The sequence below is a fragment of the Acomys russatus genome, chromosome 1 (genome assembly GCF_903995435.1).
Source record: "Acomys russatus chromosome 1, mAcoRus1.1, whole genome shotgun sequence".
In the NCBI taxonomy this organism is placed as follows: domain Eukaryota; kingdom Metazoa; phylum Chordata; class Mammalia; order Rodentia; family Muridae; genus Acomys; species Acomys russatus.
Genome location: NC_067137.1, coordinates 44338755 through 44355127, shown reverse-complemented (window position 1 = coordinate 44355127; position 16373 = coordinate 44338755). Strand labels below are relative to the sequence as shown.

The 16373-nt window shown below is 40.1% G+C and overlaps 1 protein-coding gene across 1 annotated transcript in view; it reads right to left on the bottom strand.

Moving 5' to 3' along the window:
- Positions 1-457: 457 nt before the first annotated feature.
- The window catches only part of Sh3yl1 (SH3 and SYLF domain containing 1), a 36032-nt gene continuing 20116 nt past the window's right edge, over positions 458-16373 (bottom strand). The window contains exons 5-10 of the mRNA XM_051144553.1: positions 10891-11003; positions 9989-10117; positions 8340-8502; positions 7429-7507; positions 1907-1963; positions 458-807 (exon numbers count right to left, since the gene is read on the bottom strand). Of these exons, the coding sequence (XP_051000510.1) occupies positions 617-807; positions 1907-1963; positions 7429-7507; positions 8340-8502; positions 9989-10117; positions 10891-11003 (732 nt within the window). The 3' untranslated portion in view covers positions 458-616. The remainder of the gene's footprint in view (positions 808-1906; positions 1964-7428; positions 7508-8339; positions 8503-9988; positions 10118-10890; positions 11004-16373) is intronic.

Sequence of the window (16373 nt, the reverse complement as noted above, 5' to 3'; positions counted from 1 at the left end):
CTTGCTTTGAGAAAAAGAGGTTCTAGTTTCTATGATACTTCTTGGGGAATAGAAGTTCTACTTTCTATAGTCTGTCTTGGGAGAGAATAGAGAACAAAACCTGGCCGGTTGGGAACCAGTCAGGTGCTGGCTTCCCTGCTGAAGGCTTTGAGGCCCCTGACTTTGTGGGAGCCTGCTTTTTATCTATGTTCACGAGCTCACTTAATCACCTAAGCCTTGTTAAGTGAGAAGAAGAAACCTCCACCACACGCAGATGCTCAGAGGTCGGCCCGTGTACATACAAAGGTGAGCAGTGCTCCCAGACACGCTTTGTTTACACTGAAACAGTGGTCAGTCACATTCAAGGGTCAGTGGGTCTGATGAGCACAAAAGAACCATGACCATAAAAACTGTCGATGACAAGTGAAGAGTAGGTTATGTGACTAAGTTAATACAGAGTGTTGAGCAACAGGTTAATTTAACCATTTATTTATATGCAGAGAAAAATCTTTTACAACAGGATAAAACATTTGCAGAGCAAGGTATGTGTTTAAGCAGCTTGATGTAAATAGTGAATTCTGTCTGTGTGGAAGTACTTTTGTGTAATTATAAAATAGCAGAATAAAAAAAGTTCACTTTAATTCATAGTTACATAGTTGGCTGGGAAAATTCCAGTTTGACCTCGAAGTTTTCCTTCCCACCAATCAAAATGTGAGTCAGTCTTTGATAGAACCAAGATTCTGTCTCCGGCTTGAAATTTCAAGTCTCCTGGCTGTTGCCCTTCAAAAGAGTATAGTGCTGTCACCTCTATTGGCGGATTCAAACTGCCTAGAACAGGAAAATATGACCAAATTATAAATATTTTAGGGAAGAAGTTCAAGTATGGTTGGTTAGGGTTTAATTTTTGGCTTCCTGAAGGGTGTCAGAACCCACACTGCACAACCTCGGCCATGTTCACAACATTAAAATTAGAATTTTCTCCTTTCAAAAGATGAAAGACCTGAGATCGATCCCTCAGACCCATATGGTAGGAAGAGAGAGCTGACTCCTTACAGGTGTCTTTTGGCTTCCACAGATGCTTCATGTGTGCACACTGCCTTAAAACAGGACCAGATCCATGGGATCACAGCAGGAAACATGAAAACCAAGAACAGCAGGTCCTAGCTCAGCCAGGGAAAGTCACAGGTTCACCAAGAAAGACATTAAACTTTTTTTAATCTACATGATAATATTTAGAATTTTTATTACCTGATTTCTTGACAATATTATTTATACTTACACAAAATGGGTAATTCCTCAATAGTTTGTAAATTAAATAGCACATAATATTGGCAAAAGTTTAGGCCGTTAAAGTAATGACTGTTTAATTTTAGGCCTCAACGTGAGTTCAACCCACTTTTTCTCCCTTCCTTCCTTTCCTTTCTTTCTTTCTTTCCTTCCTTCCTTCTATTTTTTCAAGGTAGAGTTTCTCTGTGTAGCCTTGGCTGTCCTAGACTTGTTCTGTAGACCAGGCTGGCCTCAAACTCACAGAGATCTGCCTGCCCCTGCCTCCCTGAGTGCTGGGATCACAGGTGTGCACCACTGTGCCCAGCCAACTCACTTTTTAGAAAAGTGCTTAATTCTTTAAAGAAAAATTTCTAAGGACTATTTAAGTAAAACAAGTGGAGAAATACTTTTACTAGAAGATCATGGGCTGTTAATGACAACGCTTGGTCCTGCACAGTTTCCACTGGGTTCTCAGAGCCGAGAGCACAAGCGTGCTGTTTATCACTAAAGAATATTTACAGTTAAACTTGCTTTTAAGGAATCTCATAAGTAGAATTATGAACACTTTCTCAGAGATTCTTTATAACCTATCAAATTAACTGGAAATTCCATGATTGTAGGGTGGTTATAAATAACTTTTAAGCAATAGCTTTTTACTTACCATTTTTCTCATGATAGCTAGAAAGCTCAGGATATAGCTTATATTCATTTCCATTACCTGTTTAAAAAAATAAAATGAGGGTAGAAGATTTAAAAGCTCACTAAGGTATACAAAACACACAAACCTATCAAATCCTAACCTTATTAAAGGCTTACATTACTGGGCCAGGCTCTAAGCTGAGAGATGCCTAAATATCCTACAAAAGGCCACACTGCAGGCTGAAGCGCCTGACACTAGTCCCATGGTCCATGCACATCTCTTCCAGAGGCAACCAACGAACACCTTTCTGAACTGGAAATGGGAACCCTAATTCTACTGTACCAGGAAAGAAATCTAAAAGAGAAGACAAAAGAAACTAAACATTTTACTGAAAGACATGTGTACAAGTAGAACACATAGCAAGGGCAGGTTACAATATAGTGCAAATTAATATACAAACAAGACAACAGATGAGTTTCAAATGTTATAGAGTGAACAAGGGTAACACTGTTTTGACATATATTTGGAGAGGAAGGAAGAATTGATACAATGACCCCAAAGTGTCAAAGTATAAGAATCCCTGAACCAGACAGTTACACCATCACACCTGAACCAGACAGTTAAACCATCACAAGGAACTCCAAGGGACTGAATATAATATTTCAACAGAAGGTGGAAAGACCTCCTTAGTCATGATTAAAAAATAAATGTATGAATTTATAGACATTTACAACAATTAAAACTTCTGCTGGGTGGTGGTGGAGCACACCTTTAATGCCAGGACTCAGGAAGCAGGGAGAGGTGGATTTCAGTGAGTTCAAGGTCAGTCTAGTCTACAGGGCAAGTTCTAGGATAGTCATGGTTAAGTAAAATACACAAACATATCCTAGAATAAAGGCAGAATACACCAAACCCAAACGACGAAGCCACTAGAATACAAATATTTTCATAATTTAAGCAAGAAAATAAATATCCCAATAGAAAAAAACACTGACCAATAAAATGGAAACTTTTAAATTAAAAGAGTAAATAAAAAATACCAGAAAATATATGAAGAAATTAAAATTCACTAACATATAGGGATGAACATGACCCCGTGAACAAGGCAAATTATCATCCTCTCCTGAGAAACGCACTGAACTGTTCCAACACTAACAGAAGTGAGGCAGGCATGAGCAGGGAGGGGCCATGACACACACTGTAGTGGGAATGTACACGAGGAGGTGTATTGTACGCTGAGGAATGCATCTGGCTGGAGGTATACACAGTGGAGAGAGAGCGTTTGTGGTGAGAATGAAGACGGTAATGTTTGTGTGAGGAATGTCAAGAAGCAATGAGTGAGGAACCTGTGTAACAGGACTTTTAACTACGTTATGGGTTCTTCTTTCTTATACTTTCTCCACCCCCTTAAAAAAAAAAACCAAACAAAAAAAGCCCTTTCAACCCCCTAACACAAGCTATGCAAGAAAAAATGACAGAGAATAAAGGAAAAAGACCCCTGAATAAAGTCAGGGGCGGAAAGGGGGTGCTGCTATCATTATACTGCTTCCTGCTAACCAGGGGTGCAGAGCTCCTTGGGGGCAAGTTTGACCTTCACCATCAGGATATATAATTTCTTCTTCTCATTTCTTCATCGTGCATTACAACTTAACAAACTGCAGCCAACAGAAACCGCTAACTAATAACAACCTACCACGCTTGCTGAGGCCCTAGCATTCATATGCCCTCTGATGTAGACCAGACTGGCCTCCAACTCACAGAGATCCGCCTGTCTCTGCTTCCCAAGTGCTGGGATTACAGGTGTGAGCCATTAAGCCCAGCTTGTGTTTTATAAAGAAACTAAAATTCCAAAAGTCTCACTATTAACCTGGGCTAAGAAAATGGATTTGGAACATACCAGTGGGACTGAGGACAAGCATGCTATCCTCATGAATATTTATTTCTATTTATCTCATTTATTTATTCTATTCCTTCTCTGACTAATAGCAGTGGCATTTTAACATGGAATGCTGTTCTTCCTATACCAAAAATTTTTGAAGGGCAAGATTGAAGGTACAGCTGCCTTTGTGCTCCATTCTATGAAATATCACCCACTGTAGTATACATTTAATATAACCTATTTGATAATAAACTATAAACATGAAGAATACAATTCTAATAGTGTCATAAAAAAGTGATGACAGACTGACTTGTCTGTCTAGTTCACTTTCTACTACTGTGATAAACACCATCACCAATTGTAGCTTAGGAAGGAAAGGATTTACTTGGCTTACCTACCTGATCACAGTCCACATTTTAAGGGAAAGTGAAGTCAGTAAGTAGACAGAAGCACAGACAGGAAGCACGGAGAAAACCTGCTTACTTGCTTGCTCTCAGGCTCATGTTCAACTACCTTTCTTATACCTCCCAAGTCCACCGTGGGACTGCCCACAGCGGGCTGGGTTGTACCGTATCAATAATCAATCAAGAAATTACTTCGTAGTCATACCACAGGCCAATTCCTCAATTAAAATTCCTTCTGTCTACATATGTCTAGGTTTGTGTCAAGTTGACCGTCTCTCCTGCTAACGCCACTCCCAGGCCTGCCTCCAGCCACGTAGCTCCTGCACATCCTTTCTCTAGTGAATTTCCCCAGCTCTGAGCTCCACCACACTACTGTATATTCCCAGGCCTAGCTCTGGTATCCCAGTTCCTCCTGCACTAGTCCAACCTGAGGACAAAGAAAATAGATTGGACCACCCAAGCAAAGAATATGAATTTTTTTTTTTTTTTTTAATAGGTAAACGCATGTAGGAACTTGACTACATGACCAATTATTTGAATTAGAGGAATAAAAGAAGACAAATCAGCCCAGGTCAGTCACATATGCCAGATCCTCAACTGGATCATAGAAGGAAACTTCAAATTAATGGAAGACATACTGATAGACAGTTAACAAGAAGCAGAGGGAACACCAAGTAGACAGGGCCAGAAAAGAAATGCTCCACAGTGTATTATAGCTAAACACTAAGTATACAGAACAAAAGGAGAGTACGGAAAGCTACAAGAGACAAACCACAAGCCACATATACATGAAACTCCAACAGAGTAACAGATGCTTTTTCAATGAAAACTTTATAAACCAGAAGAACCTGGAACAATATACTAAAGATTCTAAAAGCCCACGGATGCCAACTTAGACTACTGTACCCAGAAAAACTATCTACCACAGTTAAAAGGAGAAAGGAAAACATTCCAAAATAGAAACAGACTAAAAGAATTCATGTCCACCACATTAGACTGACAAAGAACACTGGAAGCAATATTTTGGATTGGAGAAAGGAATGAGTATAGCCAATGTAAGAGTAACTTTTCTTCTCCCATTTCAATTGTCTCGGGAAGGCTTACTATCTCCTGCTGGCCTAGGCCTAGTCCTCGAAGCCTAGAATGTTTTCAGCCTCTGAGACTTGCTGCTTAATGAGCTCACTTGTACTTGTAGCTTGTTCAACTCAGCTGTTCTGGCTCTAGCTCTTCTCCCAGCTGACAATTAATCTGGCTTCTCTCTTGGCCCAGACTTGCTCTGCTTGGCCTCAAACTAACTCAGCAATCTGCTCTAAACTTCTGGCTTCTTCTCATTGTTCGGCTCATTCTGTCTTCACCTGAGTTCCCTCTCTGCAACCCACCTCTCTATTACTGTCCTGGTAAAACTGCCTTTTATGTAGCTTCCCTTTCTTCTGCCTTCTCCTGAGAGTTGGGTGTATCCTATTCTGTCAAACCTTCTCTGATTCGTCACCTTTTCTGTCACTCAATTAGACATCACTTTCAAACACAGGTGCTTCTTTCTACAGACTAACTTTACCCTTAATGTTTGTGGTTAAAGGCATGTACCATCACACCTGGACCTAAGCTTTTCTTTACTTGATACTTGCTTTATACCAGGCTGGCCTTCAACTCAGATCTGTTTGCCTCTGTCTCCTGGATTAAAGTGTTTGTATTCCAGCTGGATCACACAGATTCAGAAGACCTTTGGATATGATCTCTTGCCAGAACAGGCCTTGTTCTGAATTAACACTCCTCTGCAACTTACCATTTCTTTTTAAACTAAAAATTGTACAGTTCACATTTTAAAACAGAAACAATTATCAATCCCTGAATGTCATTATGAAGGTCCATTCAGCGGTGGGTGTGATGATCCTCCATAATCGAAGTCCTGCTCATCCGTCCTTTGGCAACAGTGCATGTCAGCATCAATATTTTCCAGTCCGCCAGTCAGCTGGACTATCTATCTCTTTTCAGTTGGTTTGTTAAGCTGTCTCTGTGCAGGGGGTCAACTTTCTGCATATGCCAGATTTGATACACACATATATACATACATGCATGCATACATGGTAATGTCTTGTCTTTTGACTTAATTAGAAGAAAGTGTTGTTTGTTTGAAGTCTATTTTGTTAGGTATTAGAATAGTGACCACTACTTGCTTCCTGGTCCCATTTGCACACTTTTTTTTTTTTTAAATCCCTTTAAGGTGATGCCTATTATTGAAGACAACATGAGTTTCTTATACAGAAAATAATTTTTTTCTTAATCTTTCAAACTACGTGTGCCTTTGATTGGGAGGTTGAGGCCATTAGTGTTTAAAGTTACTGTTGATAGGCCACTTCTTGTCAGAATGCCGGCAGCAGCTGCCTGTGGGGTACTCAATCCTAGTTCATGTATCTACAATACAGTCCCTGCAAACAAGGCACTGAAATCATCATGGAAGAACAGATGGAAAGATGCTATCTACACACAATGGGAACTATGGAAGGGATGCAAAGTTGTGCATATATACAAAACACATATATGCATAGACACATGTCCTCTTCGATAAAAATTAAGGAGGAAGGGGGTTTAACTTTGAAAAGGAACTAGAGAGGATAAAGGAGGGGATGGAAATGATGTACAGCACTCATATACGAAAGCCTTAAGTTAAAAAAAAAATTAAAGCACATGTGATGACAAGAAAGCTATGTGTTTATAAAACCTAGTTTCACCTAGATTAAAGACACTTCATGGAGACCATGTGCTTCAAGGAATATACATAGAGCAAAATAAATTGTATTTGCAAACGTTCTTTTTAGTTTATCTGTATGAACGTTTTGGCTGTGTGTATGTGAACCACACATGAGCACTGCCCATAGGGACCTGAAGAGGGTGTCCAAGCCCCTGGACATTTAATTACAGACGTTTCTGAGCTGTGGTGTAGGTGCTAGCGATGAACACCGCAACCTCTGCGAGAGCACTCAGTGCAACTTTTCAAACCCATATGATTTAAAGAAAACACAAATATAAATCTCATTGTAGACTTCAGAAAATGCCTTGTGAATGAAAAGTCTCCACAAATTATGACAGTGACAACTCATACATAAAAGCCTATGTTATGTCTTAGAATATGCTGAACACTTATTTTTCTCTTTAATGCTCACTTCTATTTGACATTGAAATATAACAATGTAACCTGTTTTCTTAATATTTAGTAATTACTTAAATTACTGTTATATTTAAAGTGCAACAGAAGCACGTACTGTGGGAGCTGGCACTCAGCTGGGCAGGTGGCAGGGACTGCTGTGGTCTTGATGATGCTTTTGGAGGTAATTCTTTAGCCTGGGAGGCACAAGAATAAATACACAGAATTTTAAAATTTGATTTTTACTTAGGAGAACACGATGCTTTTGTCTCTAATCTGTTTATTTAGCAGGCTTCATCCTCTGCATTTATTAACTAGGTTCCCAGAAACATATGTGTAGGTGCAGGGCAGATGGGAGACTCTGGTGTGGATTACTCTAGGACACTTTGCACCTGAGCCCCTCCCCTCTGGCATGAGTGTGTGTGGCCTAGTACACTTTGCACGTGTTCCCCCTCCCCCGCATCCCCCTCCACCCTACCACCCCCGAGTGTCAAACTGTATGTGGTCTGCAGGTGCTGTGAGTCCAGGGATGTGGTCACAGGGAGCAGACAGCAGAGAAAGGCAGTGATAACTTAAACTCTGTACTTCAATTTTACTCTGCACAGCAGGGATTAAGTAGAGATCAAAGGAAAAAAGGCACAGCTAGTACTGGCTCTCTAACATTATCAGATTTCATCCTAAGAGATATACGATTACAGAAGAACTTTTTTTTCTAGACAAGGTTTCTCTGTGTTATCTTGGCTGTCCTAGTCTTGCTTCGTAGACCAGGCTGGCCTTGAACTCACAGCGATCCACCTGCCTCTACCTCCTGAGTGCTGGGATTAAAGGTGTGTGCCACCATGCCCAGCTCAAAGACAAACTTCTTAAAATCCACAATGTCAAAACTCTGGGACATTTTTGAAGACTTTACACAAATGAATCATAAAGAAAGTTCATTATATCACTGGGAACGTCATATTAGAAATAGTATGTCCTAAGACAGAATGCTACTGTGTCCGCTGAGAGAAATGGGAAACCTCGTCACAGCACCTTCCTCTGCTCCCGCACCACTTTCCTCAAATTGATGCGTTGTCCTTCGCTTTCATACTTTTCAGTAAAGGAGTCAAGAATTTCATAAAGATCTTCTGCTTGAGCAGGCCGTGGGACATCTCCAAATAAAATGTCATAGGCTCGAATGTCTTGACAGTAAAATCTAGTAAATACGAAATTAAGAGCATGTCTGTAACATACTATTTGCTTTTGGAGGCAAATATAGCACATCCAGAATCATGTGGAATCATGCTAATGAAATATATCACATACCACAAGTCTTACCCCATGCCAAAGTCTTAGATTGGCCCCAAGCTCACTTTCTAAGTCAATGAACATAAATATTGATACTTTTCTTCATACAAAAGCATGTCACATATACAACCACACATTTATATAGAAATACATAAACATATAAAGTACATGTTTTATAAACTTTATCTTTATGCCTTCCTATAAGTTCTATACATAGCTTTGTGATTTCTTTAAAATGTTTGTTTTATCAAAATTAAAAATTTATCTTGCAGATTTGGAGGATTTGAAGCTCATCAAGTGACTTAGCTGAGCTTCAGGGAGAAGACTGCCAAAGACCTAGAATTAATAGTTCCTAAAAGCATTCTCAAATTCATGAAACCAGAAATGGATAGACACACAACTCTTGTTTCTATAAGATGAAGACTTTGGCAAACCACAATCTCCCCCATTCAGACTAGTCCTGGTTTATATGCAAGGTAGCAGTTTGATGCTATACTCCTGGGGAAACTGCTATGGGCCTGGTAGGAGCATTCACTTCCTCAGGGGAGCGTCTGTCCCTGTTTGTTCCTATAGTCTAAGAAACCGGCCCCTCTGTGTTTAAGATGCTGGAGTCTGCTGGTTTGATTTCTTAGAATCACCTGAGGAAAAACTATTCAGACACAAGATTAAAGAATTCAATTTTGAATCAAAACTGGTCCCTATCTGGTATGAAAGAAGACAAAGCCAGAGTGTGTTGATAGGAAACCTTTCACAGTGGGGCACTTCTGACTGACCCTCCAGATTATTTGCTGTGCTCACTACAAAGTATGATAATGTCATATTGTCACCTAGTTAACACTGCCTGGCCATCAACTTATGGTTGTGCTTCTTATAATGCCAAGCAGAAAAAACGCATTTGCAATCAAGTATATATCATGACTGTAATCTTATTTGGCAAGAGAAGACAACGGAGGAAGAGGAAGTAGGCGAAGAGTATTAGTAAAAAAGTGTAACATGCTTTGTTCATTTTTAAATAAGTTTTATTTTCATAAGCATATACTACTTTTCAAATTAAAAAATATTTTATTATATTTTATGTGTTTTGCCTGGGAATCTATGTGCCTCATGCTTGCCCAATGCCCTCTAAGGTAAGAACAAAGTGTCTTATCCCTTGGAACTGGAATTATGGTTGGTTGTTGTGAGGCACCATGTAGATGCTGGGAAACAAAGCTAGGTCCTTTGTAAGAGCAATAAGTGTTCTTAACTGCTGAAACATCTCAGCCCCAAGCAATACCAATTTCATCTTAAAAGTTTTAAATGTAGACCTTGTTGTATTTGAATGACAGTATAGGTGTACTTATAAACTCCTAAACTATGAAGAACTTTGAAGTATTATCTTCTCTGTCTGAACTTACTTCCGGTTGGTTTCCTTCCTTTCAATCAAACAGCTTCCTTCCAGGGAAATACCAGCAAAGAGGCCCCGGGATTTGCAGTAAGTGAAGACAGCTGCAGAGCTCCTCAGGGACACGTTTCCTTCCAGGTTCCTACAAAAGATGGCAGACCCCAAATGACTGTTCATCCCAGCAGTTAGCCACAGGCCTGACTTCCTAGGCTGCGGTTCTCTTTGGCTAAGCCGGAGTCTTCATGTGGCTCGACAAGAAGGCAGCTGTGGGAAACCATGCCACATGGGACAGCTGGCTGTAGAAGGCCGATGGCCAGAGAGATTACGCTGCAGAGAGAGAGATTTGGGAGCTAGCCCTCTCAGCCAGAGCAGTGCTGAGTGTGGATTCTTCTTACACAGGGCATGTTCAGACGTCTGGCTATCCAGCTGCCATAAGTAGGCAGCATTTGTAATTCTTTAGCATGATTACTAACTCAAGAATGGTGTTTCATTAAGAGAAGGGGAATAAAATTAAAGCGATAAAAACACTGCTCAATAAGAGTCAACCATTTTCCATTCTACTGATTTAGTTTAAGAAAAACCTTTCTTCATTCCAGAACACCAATAGGCTTTATCAGTTAATACAATTCGACTACACTTAGCTTCCTCACAACTATAGGAAGATCTGTATCAATTAAACAGGAAGCATAGCCCCGTGCATAGGAAAAACTTCATTTTTTTTTTCTTGTGTGTTCTGGGCTCAGAGTTTATTTCACTCATTGTTTTCTTTTTCTTCTTTATTTTTATAAATTTCTTGATGAAGAGACCTTTACTCATCTGGCATTTGTAGACATCATATTCATTTTACTTGAAATTTCTTTTTAATGTGAAAAAATTATGATTCTTTAGTCTTTATGGTTTAGAATGTTTACTCACCTGCCCAGTGGCCCAACTGCCACAGTAAAATTTCCTCCAAGTGTCAGGTTTCCACCCTTTGCAAAGGCTTCTACTGCTCTGTCGTAATTCAGAATTATCACCAAATCTGATACCTGAAATGTAGAATCGCAGGCATTTATAAACAGATATACTGCCTGATGTAGTGGTATATACTTTTAATCCTAACACTTGGAAGGCATAGGCAGGTCTATCTCTGTGTGTTCAAGGCCATCCCAGTCTACATATCAAATTCCAGGAGGCTAGCTAGTCTACTGTTTCAACAAACAGTACTCCCACACAAGAAGAAACAAACAAAACAGCTTTATGTAAATATTGCATAAAATACACTATACCATACATAATGTAAACTTTCAATGTGGATAGGAAGTCAGCTATGAAAGGGATGCCAGTACTCTGAGTACATAAGCCAGAAGCCAGCCTTGTACAAGTGATTATGACAAATACCTGTGAGCCATCCAACCTTCAGTAGTCTCCTCTATCCCTCCTAACAACAGGTAGTGCAGCTAATAATGCACCAATGAGCCTGTAAGTTGTCACACTTATAACCAGAAAAGATTAAAAAAAAAGGGGGGGGGGGAGGTGAAGACCAAACTGTCCTCTGATCTCAAAATAAATTTCTACAAAATCTAGTCTCATAGAATATAGAGCTGGGACTTCACATCAGGTGACTTCTACTCTAATTCTGTAAGTGGCTGTATACTTAACACCCCAAGACTGCATACTGTATATTTGAGTGGTGTTAGTGGGCTTCCATTAGTAATGTCCAAGGTAGTGATTTATTTTTTTTCTAAATAAGAATAAAAACTATAATAAGACTGAAGTGAATGCTTAAGTCAACATAATAGAGTTTGTCAAATTCGTAATGGCCACAGGAACCCCAAAGTTAGAGAAGAGAGCATTATCTATCACAGGTGAGGCATCCCTGGAGAGCACAGTGCTGACTCCCATCTCACCCAGCTCTCCTAAGGATCAGAAATACACATCACCTGTATCTGTAAAACTGAAAGCAATATGGCAGGGGCTAAGAAATTGGGCTCAAAATGGAAAATATTTGGGTGTGCACTCCACTAATTCTCAATTGTTGTGTGATCTTGGGGGAACTAACGTTCAAAGCCTATCTCCTGTTTTGTAATGGTGGCATGTTCATACAGACACTCTCCACTGTCTAAGGAAAAGAAATCATTTATGAATTTTGGCCACGTAACAGGCCAAATAGATCCTAAAAGATGCCTTAACTTGTATAGTTCTTTAAGTTTTTCTAAGTGTTTTCTAACCAATGTTTCATTTGGTGTACAGAAAAATCTTGTTATCAAAATCGTCCCTGATATAAACAGCTCTTGGTAAATGCAGAAGTCTTCTCAACTCTTTTCAATTCTTGCCAACTGTTCAGTGCAAAGTCACCCACTCTGACCCCCCTCCCTTGTCAGTAAGAGTGACACTGTCCTAAATACAAGGACTTTGGCCAGGTAAACAGAATGACTAAGGCCTAAAGGCATGGTTTCTGTTTACCAGAGAAGCAGATCTCTAAGACCATTCCTATTTGCCAGCAACCAACCTTAACCCTCCAGGAGCTTTCTTTAGCCTTCCCCCAAAGGTCAACTATCATGGACAAAGGCACCTAATCAATCCAGGTGGCCTGTATCAGTTTAGGTCTCCAGCCTGCTGACTGCCACATAAAATCTTCTTGCTTTCCACCATTTTTCTCATTGTTCTGTTCCCAACCCCCCCAAGATATGGCCTGAGCAGTTTGATCCGCAGTGAGTCTGCCCATGGACTGACTGGTCAGTAGTTTCTCTGCTCCATCACTTGTACCAATTGTTCTTATTTGAGAGATAGACAACTTCTGAGGATTGCAGCGCTAAATGACAGGATGATTTTAGCATCTCTTTCTTGTTGTTTGCTTACTACAGTGTCTCATTCTGCAGCCAATGCTGGCCTTGAATTTACAATCTTCCTGTCTTGTTTTCCTGAATGCCAGGATTACAAGCCTATTCCACTACACCTGATAGCATGCTTTGTGCAAATTTCAGCACTTCCTGCAGTGAATATATAAGGTGTAAGATAACAAACCTCTTGCATTACTTGGTATATTCACATTCAAAAGATGTAAATTTCTTTCCAGAAATGCTGCATTGGTTGCTGCATAGTGTTTAGCGTAAGTGCTGCAGCTCTGAGGTGAAGGAAGGCTTCCACAGTAAAAGTGCTGCATCTCTGAGGGGGAAAAGTAGCCTGACACTCTAGAGCCAAGGAATACCACCACAATGTTACACAGCACAAAAAACCTCACACAGGAGATTTATTGGGAAAGACACAAGAGGGTGGCTGCCTCTGCTCTGGAAAGAAGAGCAGGGAGTTGAGCAAGACAGGGTTTCTTGAGGGAGGAGTTTTCTAGAGTGAGATTTCCTTGGTGGGTATGGGAGAATATCAAGTCCTGAGCTTGGGGATGAATGTGCTGGTGTGTGTGTGTGTGTGCGTGTGCGTGTGCGTGTGCGTGTGCGTGTGCGTGTGTGTGTGTGTGTGTGTGTGTATGTGTGTGTGTGTCCTGCAGAACTTTTTATTTGTCTTCAGTGTTTGGGAAGAACTTTCTTTGAGGACAAAAGCCTGCCTGTTAGCTGGATGGAACTGGATAAATAAACTGGATAAACAGACTGTAAACTCACTTTCACCACTGAAGCCTGCTCCGCCCCCACACCTGTGCCCCAGGAGGCCTGCCCCCTACAGATATCTTTTTCCTTGACACAGAAGGTCCAATTGAAAAAAAAAAACCAAAACCAGAGATAGTAGTAGTTTGAATCCTACTCAGAACAAAAGAATAGTTCAGGTATCTCTTGAAAAAAAAAAAGAAAGAAAGAAAGAAAGAAAGAGCTCCTGTGGCCTGCTGTGAGCAGGGACACAGTCTTGCCAGCAAGATTAAGCCCAATAAGGTCCAGGCCTGTGGAGTATGGAGCACAATGGAGCTGCAGCAGGGTTAGGAGTAGAGTTGCCTTCTTCCTCCTTTCGCGCCACCCCCACCCCCAGCACACCACAGGCAGCTAGTGAGGCTGAGGTTCTAGCTCCACAGGGGTTCTAGTGGCCACAGGGTGTCAGTTTTCTGTTGGGCGAGCCCCATGAGACTGGAGATAGAAGCTGTTGTGAGGTAAGCTCTTCTCCTTACTTGGGACTCCTCTGCCCTATTCCTGTGCTCTGCCTTTGTTTTTGATCCACCCAACCTAGACAATATTGTCATTGCTCCTATCTTTAATTATACAGATACACCAAACTAAGGAAAACGAACAACTTGAGGCCAGCACTTCCTAGGTTCCTTTAGATGTCTGTGTTTTATGCTTTCTGTTTAATGTCTTAAGAACATCTAAGAGCTGTGCAGATTTTGTTACTATTATCTATCTCAAGGTGTACAGGCACGTATATTAATGAAGTGCTCACATGTAGGCTTAGATCTTTCAAAACCTACATGAAAAGGATAAAAGGGACTACCTAAAATCATTCAAAAATACCTCCAGCATCACAAATAACTAAATCCGCTTGGATGTTATACACATCAATTTATATGCTATATAAATCATAGTTTCTCCAAGGTTTACTTGGAAACTTACAAAGCCTGAGGGTTTATCAGTATGTACATAAGCAATGTTAATTTATCACAATACTCAATATGTATAATTTGGATTCAACCTTTTTTTTTTAAACTATTTTTAACTATTTTTAACAACTAAAAATGATGGTGTGCAACATCTTGAGCTGAATAACTGCTTGCTTAAAATAGTCACAGCTATGCTTCTTCAAATGCTCATATTCCTTCAGGAAAGGAGGAGAGAGGCAAGGCCACTGGACTGTCACATCAGTGTCCAGTCATTCTGCCCGAATAGTTGTCTGCAATTAGGCCTCAAGATTTTCCAGAGGAACCAGGGTATAGAGGTCAGGAAAACTAAGGATCAGGGGCAGCGTTGTGGGGCTGTCTACCTGTGCAGCCATGCGGAAGCTGTTAGACATACTAGGTGAAGACTCTAATTTAAATAGCTATCACTTAACTGCCCTCCCCTCAGGGACATTTTCTTACAGTGAATGGTAAATTTGTGTGTTTTGCTATATCACCTAGTATTTAATTTTTTAAATTGTTTAACCAAGGGGATTTATATGTAAAGGTTAAGATGGCTGGATGTTTTTGGGATTCAGAAGAGAAACATGACTTGTCATCTCAATCTACAGTTGCAGATATTTAGCTTGCCGGATACTCTTACCCATTCGGTCTTTTTACATCTAACGTTCACTCATTCAAGCCCATTGATATCTCTAAAGCTCTTACTCAGATGTCAACTTTCTCTGGATCAGAAACCTGATCCTGAGACGACAACACACACACACACACACACACACACACACACACACTTACAGAACATACAAATTTGAGGTTGTATCTCTGAAAATAGAATAAATTATATTAATAAAGATGGGGACACATCCATAAAAGCTTGAAGCCAAATCACAGATGGTCTGAATATATTGCATAGGGATTGTGGAGAAGCAATGAAGAAATAGCATTATTTTACACCCAGCAGCTCCCAAAGTCACATGTGAAGATACTGTGAATAGGGTGACCTTGATGTCAGCCTGCTAGCTGATGGGTGTGGTATCTACAGCCCAGTTCAATTGGCCCTGACCTTTACCCTGGGTTTCAATTCTCCTTTTAACAAAGCTGATCCTCAGATTTTCCCACTCATAGCAACAGGAATCTGGCTTCCCCTCCCCCAGCATGGAATCCCTGGGGAACTTTTAATTACTTAATGTCTATATTTTAGGGCATTGGTCTCAACAACACTTTCAAAGAAGCACTAAATATGCTAAAGGCAGTACTGAAGATGAAATAAGTAACTCTAGATAATAATTCAAAAGCACACTAAAAAGTAAATAATTATCTTTCTTGAATGTCAATGAAATAAATTCCAGAACTAATTCTTATACCACCATGAATATAAGCTTTGTGATCCAAATTTTGTAAATGGCAAAAATAAAAAAAAAAAATATATAGCTTCTATCATTCCAGGAGCTTCTATCAGACTATTTGATCAACAATATAAGCTTAATGGAAGACCATTTTCACTCTGTGTTGTAGATGAAGAAAACAGAATCCAGAAAGGAAAAGTAGCCTCTAACATCACAAAGCAAGAGGCCAGTGCCACCCCTCCCCCCCAACAGTATAGTTCAACCAGTAACCTACGTTGTTTTTGAAAACAATAAAGTCCAGCATTTAATAAGATGGAGTTTAGTGTCTTAAGGTTTTTATTATATGTGTTTTTCAAGGCTATTCAACTGAAAAAATTCTCAATTTCTTTAAAAAAAAAAATGTTAGCTGGGTGGTGGTGGTGCACACTTTTAATCCCAGTACTTGGGAGGCAGAGGTAGGCGAATCACTTTGAGTTTGAGGTCAGCCCAGTCTACAAAGCAGTCCAGGATAGTCAAGGCTA